At 39.6% G+C, this 8,755-nt stretch overlaps 1 protein-coding gene across 1 annotated transcript; it reads left to right on the top strand.

Annotated features, from left to right (window-relative positions):
- The first annotated feature begins 201 nt into the window (after positions 1-201).
- Positions 202-6,435, top strand: arf2b (ARF GTPase 2b). The gene is made up of 5 exons (XM_034107216.2): positions 202-312; positions 1,698-1,855; positions 2,296-2,406; positions 4,250-4,374; positions 4,572-6,435. Exons 2-5 carry the CDS (start codon positions 1,708-1,710, stop codon positions 4,731-4,733), a joined length of 546 nt encoding a protein of 181 aa, XP_033963107.1. The 5' UTR covers positions 202-312; positions 1,698-1,707; the 3' UTR covers positions 4,734-6,435.
- The last annotated feature ends 2,320 nt before the right edge of the window (positions 6,436-8,755 follow it).

Here is an 8,755-nt window from a genome sequence, read left to right as displayed (position 1 = left end):
CAAATGTCCTACAATGTGGGACAATAAAGTAAATCCTTATCCTTGTTATTCACTTTGTCTGAAACTTGAATAAACTTGTGTGCGGTTCACTTCCTCGACATTTTGTGCAATGTGCACACAGGAATCTGTCGACGCTGTGATTGGCCAAAAGGACAACAGAGGGCGGGTTATTAGTTACACCACTTGCACTGTGATTGGAGCAGGTTTTATACTGGGAAGTGCCTGTACGCCGGTGTCTCTCTGGTTGCGCAAGACGCCATTTTGAAGTGACAGTGAAGATAACGGAAAGATCGAGAAGCTGTCTTTCTGAAGGTAATAACCCACACTTACGCGCTGATTTTGTGCTTTAAAATTATACATTGTGTGAACTAAACGTTTCTCTGTACGGAAGACTATTTTTCTCCCGCGTTAAACACGACGTCATGGTTTTCTCTCTTTACTGTGACGCGGCATTTAGCTAACTGTAGCTAACGTTAGCCTTCTTGCTAAAGGCAGTTCCTGTAACGTTAACCGTCGGATCAGAGAGCTGTCACTGTCAGTTTAACAACAATACTTGACCTAAATTTCACCGGCCGATTTTTCAAAGCATGTCGAAGTTAAATATGTTTACAATCCGTCACCGAATTATTTAAACGGTGGAGCTCTTTCGACCGTTCCCGTCCGAAAAATTGTGTCGCTCCCGCTAGCACCAAGCTAACACAAGCTAGCAAGCTAACAAGCTGAAGCATCCGCCCTTAGTAATGATAACGGTCAACTTGTTCGAGTTTTAGAAACCAGATTATGCCATCCAACTCCGCTTGTTAACATATCTAAGATATTAAAAGAGACCCCACACCATAACTCGCACATTTCATCCGCATTGACACGAACGTAGTTGGATCGTAGGCCTTTAGGTCGAGGTGTTGTTAGCCAGCTAGCGTCTTGTGACGGCTTTCACATACAGTAACATTATCCCTGCTGCGAGTGCACATAGGGAGGGATAGAGGTGACCAGCTGGAACAGGCCTCTCTTATCTGGTGATCAGCTAGTCATTCAATTTATCCGGGATAACAATCTAGCTGTTTTTGCGATGTTTTTTTTAATCGTATTATGATCAAGATTGCTGTATAAATCACACGACGTCGTGAACATAATGCAGACACGTCAAATATTGTTTGATGTTGACGGCTTGAGCTGGCTGCTAACGTCAACCATACATTAACGTTTAACCATTAGCTTAAGCAAACATTTCACTTTAGTTCCCACCGTGTTATATTTATTTTGCCACCTTCAGGGTCGGCGACAATTGACATTTTTACTTGGCCAAATATACTGCTGCCATCGTTCTGCAGTGCTGGAACTGGATATTTTACTAGAAAAAGTGACTAAACAAAAGTGTAAAAATACTCAGAAGTGGATTCAAAAGTAAAAGCTCAAAAGCACCGATTTGAAAAATAAACATTATGTACCAAACATTCATTATGCAGAATGGCTTATTTGGGAATTATGAATTAGCTGGATTTTAATCACTTTTGAAATCTCATTTTTTTTAAATTGTAAACTGTCAAACAATACCACCAGTTTACCACCAGTATACAGTCTCAATTATCTTCTTGGTACACTTTTGGTTCCTCCTTTCCTTTTGGCATATACTACACTGAAACTAAAACACTGGAAGTGTTTCTCTCCTAACCCTGTTTCCTTCTCTACTTTGACAGCTTCGTCACCATGGGGAATGTATTTACAAGCTTATTCAAAGGCCTGTTTGGCAAAAAAGAAATGAGGATTCTTATGGTTGGGCTTGATGCTGCTGGAAAAACAACCATCCTTTATAAGCTGAAGCTTGGAGAGATAGTCACCACCATTCCCACCATTGGTATGGATATTTTCAATCGTATTAATCAATGTTGCTCACATTTAAAATGTATTTTTTTGTGAGTTTATTTTCAAATGTTGTGGTGTATAGTTCTGTGTATTTCCTTTTTATATTATTCATACTTGTGTCAATACAAGTTGTGGACTGATACCTTTTCACTTTCACTCTTTGCCCAGTTTTTTTACATTTAACAAAAAAAAATTCTTAACACAATCTGTTTTACTAGAAAGATTCCCAAATGGAATAGTAAACATTAGAATAATCACAAACTGTATTGTAAAAAGACTTGAAAGACATTTGATGCCAGCTTTCCAAACCTGAACTAATTGTTTTGCTTTTTAATATCAGACATGACGACTATTAGCATTGAAAGCTGAAATGTACACAAATGTTTCGATCATTTACATGTGACTCATCCATGTTTCTCCTTTTCTGTCCAGGTTTTAATGTTGAAACTGTAGAATACAAGAACATCAGCTTCACAGTGTGGGATGTGGGCGGTCAGGACAAAATCAGGCCGCTGTGGCGCCACTACTTCCAGAACACTCAAGGTGAGGGGGACTTTATATTAGCATGCAGTACTGTCAGGGAACATAACTGCCTATAGGTGGCCTCATTGGTGCATAAAAAAGATGATCTTAACAATTATTCAACCAGTGATTCATACGCTATTGTCCAATCACAAAGGGCTTATCGTGTGACTCCTCTACTATTTCCTGGAATTTAATTAATCAGAATATGCAAAGACACTGTGGAGACACTGTTGTTGTCTCCTACTAATGATGCAACATGCATGTATATTCTCAACTGGACTGGTAGTTTGTTATAGATTTGTGGTTTTCTTTCAGAAATATTTTATGATTTCAGCTAGGGATGCTTTAGCTTTTCCCCATTTTCCTTGAATGCACCAAACCAAAATCCAGCTGCAACAAACGGCACCATCCGCATACTGACCATCGGAGTGTGAAATTGAACGTGTGAATCCCGGTGGTAATGACAGTTAAATACAGCATCATTAATCAAAAACAGTCCCAAGTATAATCCAAAAAACGACATGCCTTACTTCCTGAGTATTTTAGTGTTTTCTCGAGAACATAAAGATGCTGAATTGATCTTCCAGAATAAATATGAAGGCTATTTGACCTGCTGACTGGAAAATATCCCAGCCTTTACTTTAAGGATTTTCCAGCATGGAAATGCCAAAATAAATCTCAGCCAACACAATATGATTAAAGTGCTAAGAAAAGGATCGTTGGTATTTCTCTGACCTAAATAACATGTCCAAGGAAATACATTACCACTTCGGACCTTCTTAAACATATTCAAATAATCTGAGTGCCACATTTGGTGGGACTGCTAATTCATCTCCATAATAACGCCCATAATAATCCTTGATGTGTTTTCACAAGAAGACACTTTGTTGACACCAGCCAAGAAAGAGGGCACAAGTGGGAAACAAATGTCTTAATGCTTTTACCAAAAAAGATCGGACTCTAAATGGCTGAGGGAAGCCGTTAAAAACCATCAAACAATAAGTGTCAGTTTGTTCCGTTTCAAAAACCGAAGGGAAAAACTCCTTGGCTCCTAGACTGCTTACATTCAGGGAGTATTGGTTATTTTGTTTACTGATATCTTTAACATATTCTCAAATGTAATAAAGTGTTGCTGTGTTCAGATGGTTAGTGTTGTCGAAGTGACGACTGATCTATATTAATAACTTATTTGCCTTGAGCAATCTACAAGATGATGAAACATTTTGCAAACATGTTGGCACACAGATCAGGAGATGTGTGTAAACGAAACTTACTAGATCCTCAATGGCTTTAGAGCTGCAAAAATGTATTGATTTTTATTCAACTATTTTAATTAATCTCCAACTATGAATTTCCTTTTTTTTAAGAAATGGTCAAAAACGCATTTCATGGTTTGATTTTATACTATAACTGGGAGTCTCCTTACATTTAAAACCCTTTTTTTTTTAAATGCTGCATTCACAATATTTGTAGGCGTAAGTGAAGTTGTCAGATACCATGATTCATGTTTTCTGCTTGATAAAATGGTCACACTCAACAGACTTGCAGTTACTAAGTGATACATTTCAAGTTGATTTCTTTTCTTTCTACAATGTAGGCAACTTGATGCCTACATTGATGCATCGTTTTCGAACCACACTGTTTGGAAATGCACAACATTTTCAATGTTAGCTATTTTTAAGGCTTGTTGAGCAGCTGGAACAATTTGTACCGAATGAATCAAGTGAACAAAAGTCACATTATTTTGACCTGTAAGAAGAAGAAGCCTTAGAACCAGAAGATAAATAAGAGCATTACAACCTTTTTATATGGATACATGTTTTTACTGGTCTTAACAGTTGATTTTGGTTCTTGTTTGCAGGGCTTATCTTTGTGGTGGACAGCAATGACAGGGAGAGAGTGAACGAGGCGAGGGAGGAGTTGTCCAGAATGCTCGCTGAGGACGAGCTCAGAGACGCTGTGCTGCTCGTTTTCGCAAATAAACAGGTGAGGTCACGTTTCTGTGTATCTTCTATATTTCACCATTAACCTGCGATTGAGAGTCTCAAATTGTCTAAAACTGGAGGCTCGTGCTAATTCTTAAAATATTTAACCTTACCTAAAAGCCCCTTTTCTTCCCCGTTACATGTTGAGGTATCTGCTTTTGTACCCTGCATAATGACAGTCCGTTTCTCCTCCTCCAGGATCTCCCCAACGCTATGAACGCCGCAGAGATCACAGACAAGTTGGGACTGCACGCCCTGCGTCAGCGCAGCTGGTACATCCAGGCCACCTGCGCCACCAGCGGGGACGGCCTGTACGAGGGCCTGGACTGGCTCTCCAACCAGCTGAAGAACCAGAAATGATCCATTCCACCAGTTTTGATTTTTTTGTTTGTTGTTTATTTTTTCTGTTTCAACACAGCGGCAGCACCGGATCCAGGCCCCCCTTCGCTCCCATTTAACCCACTCTTCAAACCTCAGCTCTTTCTTTCAAGAACTTCCTTCATTCCCTCCCTCCCCGTTTTCCGCCCTCGTCAGTACTCTTGGGGCTCTAGCCTGTGCTGCTTGTGTGTGGGCGTGCGTGTGTACCTTGTGTGTTCAGCGAGTGAGTGCGCGTGTGTGTGTTCGTGGGTGTGAAGGCGTCTCTGTGTATGTTGGCTGGGATTGGGAGTAACCCTGGCGTGCCTTTTACACACCTCCTGTGGAATCAGCAGTCTGGTTTTCAAGCCCCCTATCTCCATCCACCAAACTCAGCCTCTGCCCCACTCAGCCTACCCCCACTCCAAGTCTTGCACGGCCCCCTTCTCCCCACCCTTACTCTCCAGAGGAAGCATGGTTTTCATACGGCAAAGAAAGAGCAAGGGTGCAAGCTCTCCTCCCCCCTCCCCTGTAGTATATATATCTATGTTAACTAGAAATGTTCACCTGATGTAGACTGAATGCTAAATGTTCATTTTAACCTCTGATTTTGAAACCTCAAACCCACCAGTAAGAGATTCAGTAAATTGCATCTTAACCTGTATCAGGTCGAAGCAAGTCTAAAAATAGAAGAAGAAACGCCCATCCTCGATCATTCTGGTGTCATTTGAAAATCATGCCGTTTTTGTTTTATTATTATTATTATTATTATATTGGAATATTACAGATTATTCTTAGCAATGGTTCTCCAATGAACACTACCTTTCTCCCCCCCACCCCCCCCCCCCCACCGAGCGAGACCGTGAAGCACAAAGCAAGCCAACGATTTTAACAAATTAAAGTGTACCTTGAAATAAAGATATCAAATGTATGCAATTATAGTCAAATGTATCGGGTAGCTAGCAGTTAATTCCTGGATTTAATTGGACTTTGAAGATGACTTTCAGTACAATTGATCATTCTGACAGTGTTTCTACTTCATGTAGGTAAAAATCAAGGCGTTGGGCATTTCACAAAATTCAGCCGGTTGACTGAGACATTCACACGCTTCACATGTTATTCCTTTAAGAGATGTTACATGTGGGTTTTTTCTGTCTAGTTTTAGCATTTCTATTTGTTCTTTGACTGCTGAACCAAATGCATTTGAGCAGTATGACAAATCCTGTATATGAAAGTAGTGTATCCTTGAGGGCCTGAAGAGGTTTATTTTTTTTTCTCACCAACGGTTGGCAGTTGTAAAATCTGAAGGCATCCAGCTGCGTAATTTTTCTGGTTGGGATGAAGGATTGGCACCAAATATGAAGGCTCTTTAACTGTGAATGGTTCAGACGTAAAGAGAGGAAACCTAGTTTAATTACTGAGCTTTTGACAGGCTACTACATATTAAAGCGCTGCATTTTCATGACTGAAAAAAACCAACATACTCAACGAGAGGCTCGCCAGTGAGCTGAAGGACTTGGTGGTAGACCTGTTAAAGGGCAATGGGTGTGCAGTTATCTGGCCGTGAGATTCAGCAGGCGTTCTCAGTGTCGCACCACGGGGGTTAAGCTGGCACTTCTGTCGAGACTGATTGTAAATCTGTACGTTCCCCTGTAAACTGTTTCTGTGGGGATTTCCTGAACACATTAATAAACATGATTTGATCCAACTGTGTGCTTAAAGTGTTTTATGTCAATTACATACATTCTTTGCTTCATACCAAATACCTGCATGACTAATGACCTTTTGATGGAAAAGGTATATTTATATTTACTTAACCCTCCGGTATCATTCGATTGGACTATGCAAATTAGTCATTTGAAACAAATGTCCACTGCAAAAGACTTTGATAAAAACATTATATTAAAAGGTTTTTTTCACAAGTTAATTGGGTTCAATCTTTAAAGCAACTTCCGCCCTAATGGAAAATATCAAAAATGTAATCATTTTCCGGATTTTAACCCTTTAAATGCCATTTTGAATACATCAAACCGCTGGGTTTTTTTCATGATGAAAATTAGTTATTTTCCAAAAAATACATATCTGGGGACTGGCTCTTTTTTTTTTATAACAGTCTTGGATATGTCAAAAATTAGCATCAACATTTATTTTTTTGCATTATTAGTTTTTGCACAAAATCAGATTGAACAAAAGTCACAAATTAGTCATTCGGGACGAAAATGTCCACTTCCAAAAACTGCTCTAAAATGACAACAGATTAATATTTTTTAAAACTTTTTGGGGTTAAATCTTTCAATCAACTTCAGTCCTGATCAAAAATACCAAATGTTAAATTATGTTCAGGATTTTAACCCTTGAACTGCCAGTTTGAAAACATGAATTTGCATTTTCTATGAAAAACATGCACAAAAAGGCAGTTATTTTACATGTTGGAGGGGTGGGCTTTTTATTATCACAGTCTTGGATATGTCAAAGATTAGCAACAACCTTGATTTTGGTGGATAATTAGTTTTTGCACAGAATCAGATTAAACAAAAAAACTCACATTAGCCACTCGCGGACACAAATGTCCCATCCACTCCCATTATAACCACATCTTTTGATCTCTCGGCCATACCGGTATAAAATCATGCATTTTGTATCGTCAGGGTTTTATATTGGAGGAAAATAGTTCAATTTGTCCTTTTTACTTTATATGACCTGTGACATTTTACCATTGAATTACATACTTGTCATTTCTTGGTTTTTGGGCCTCATTTCAAAGATAATTTGTATCTGTTGTATAATGGGGCCCTGACAGCCATGTATGCAACTAATATGATGTAGGTGTGTTGATATGGATGTGGAAGAGTGGTATCAGCTGAGAAGTGTGTGTGTGTGTGTGTGTGTGTGTGTGTGTGTGTGTGTGTGTGTGTGTGTACAGTGTGTGGTGCACAGAGACAACAATATACAGTAGATTTGGTTAACAGCAAGTCGCAGTTTTCGCCTCATATCTTTCTTTCTCTCTCTCTTTTTCTCTCACTCCCTCATTCCCAAACTCATACACACTCTTACATATTAAACCTCCTTATACCTTGTGTGAGTGATTGTGTGTGAGAATGAGACAGGAGTAAGTGTGCTCTCATGAAGTTTTGTTTTTCATTTGTGCTGTTTCATGTGTCTTTGAGGTAAACAGATGTATGATCTTGACCCAGCTTGACCTCGATGTTTTGAATTGTTTGGAACTTCAAAGTCCTTTGATAATGTCTCTTTAGCAAACAGACATACACAGCCATACATATACTCCTTGAAGTAAATAAAAACACCTGGCTGCAAAGCCAAAGCTTCAAATATGTGTAGTTTGGCTGGATGGTCATTTCATTCCTGTGATACGCAACAAGCAGTAAGATGAAGAGGAGCTTCTCTGTGGGACAAGAGGTCCCGAGCCCGTCACTTCAGCTGCAGGACTCATCCTTTGAAACAGAAACACCCTGAGAAGGAGAATCTGGTGTGGATCTGCCTGAACTGTGCTTGAAAGGAGTCAGCACAAAGATAAAACACTTTTTTGCTATTACATGGTCACATTCTCAACAAAGTAACGACATGACTCCCCCCTATTAATTGAAATGCTTTTGTGGATTTAGAAAATGATTTTATTGATTTGAAATAGTTGTATGTATTTAAATTGACATGCATCCGCTAAGAAAAATAGTCTGTTGTTACTGTCTGAACTAACGTAGCAACGGCAGGAACTGCTTCGATAGCGTTTTTGAGGAGCTTTTTGATTACAGATTTGAAAAAAATCGTTGCTTGCTTTAAAAGTAGCACAATTCATTATGTCAAACCTTGGGAAGTATCTAGATATCCCTGCCCTAATGCCAAAGTAACTGGCAACTGAATATGTGTCGCCGTCTGACCTGGACCCAGGGGCGCCGCCAGGGATTTTGGGCCCCAGGAAAATATATCACATTGGGCCCCACCACCAGGCACAGGCCACTTTGTTTATAAATTACCTCGAGGGCCGTACCAAATGGTCTAGCGGTCCGTAT

The sequence above is a fragment of the Pseudochaenichthys georgianus genome, chromosome 19, assembly GCF_902827115.2.
Source record: "Pseudochaenichthys georgianus chromosome 19, fPseGeo1.2, whole genome shotgun sequence".
Lineage (NCBI taxonomy): Eukaryota > Metazoa > Chordata > Actinopteri > Perciformes > Channichthyidae > Pseudochaenichthys > Pseudochaenichthys georgianus.
The sequence above is the reverse complement of the archived record's forward strand: the minus strand, read 5'-3'. Positions and strand labels throughout refer to the sequence as shown.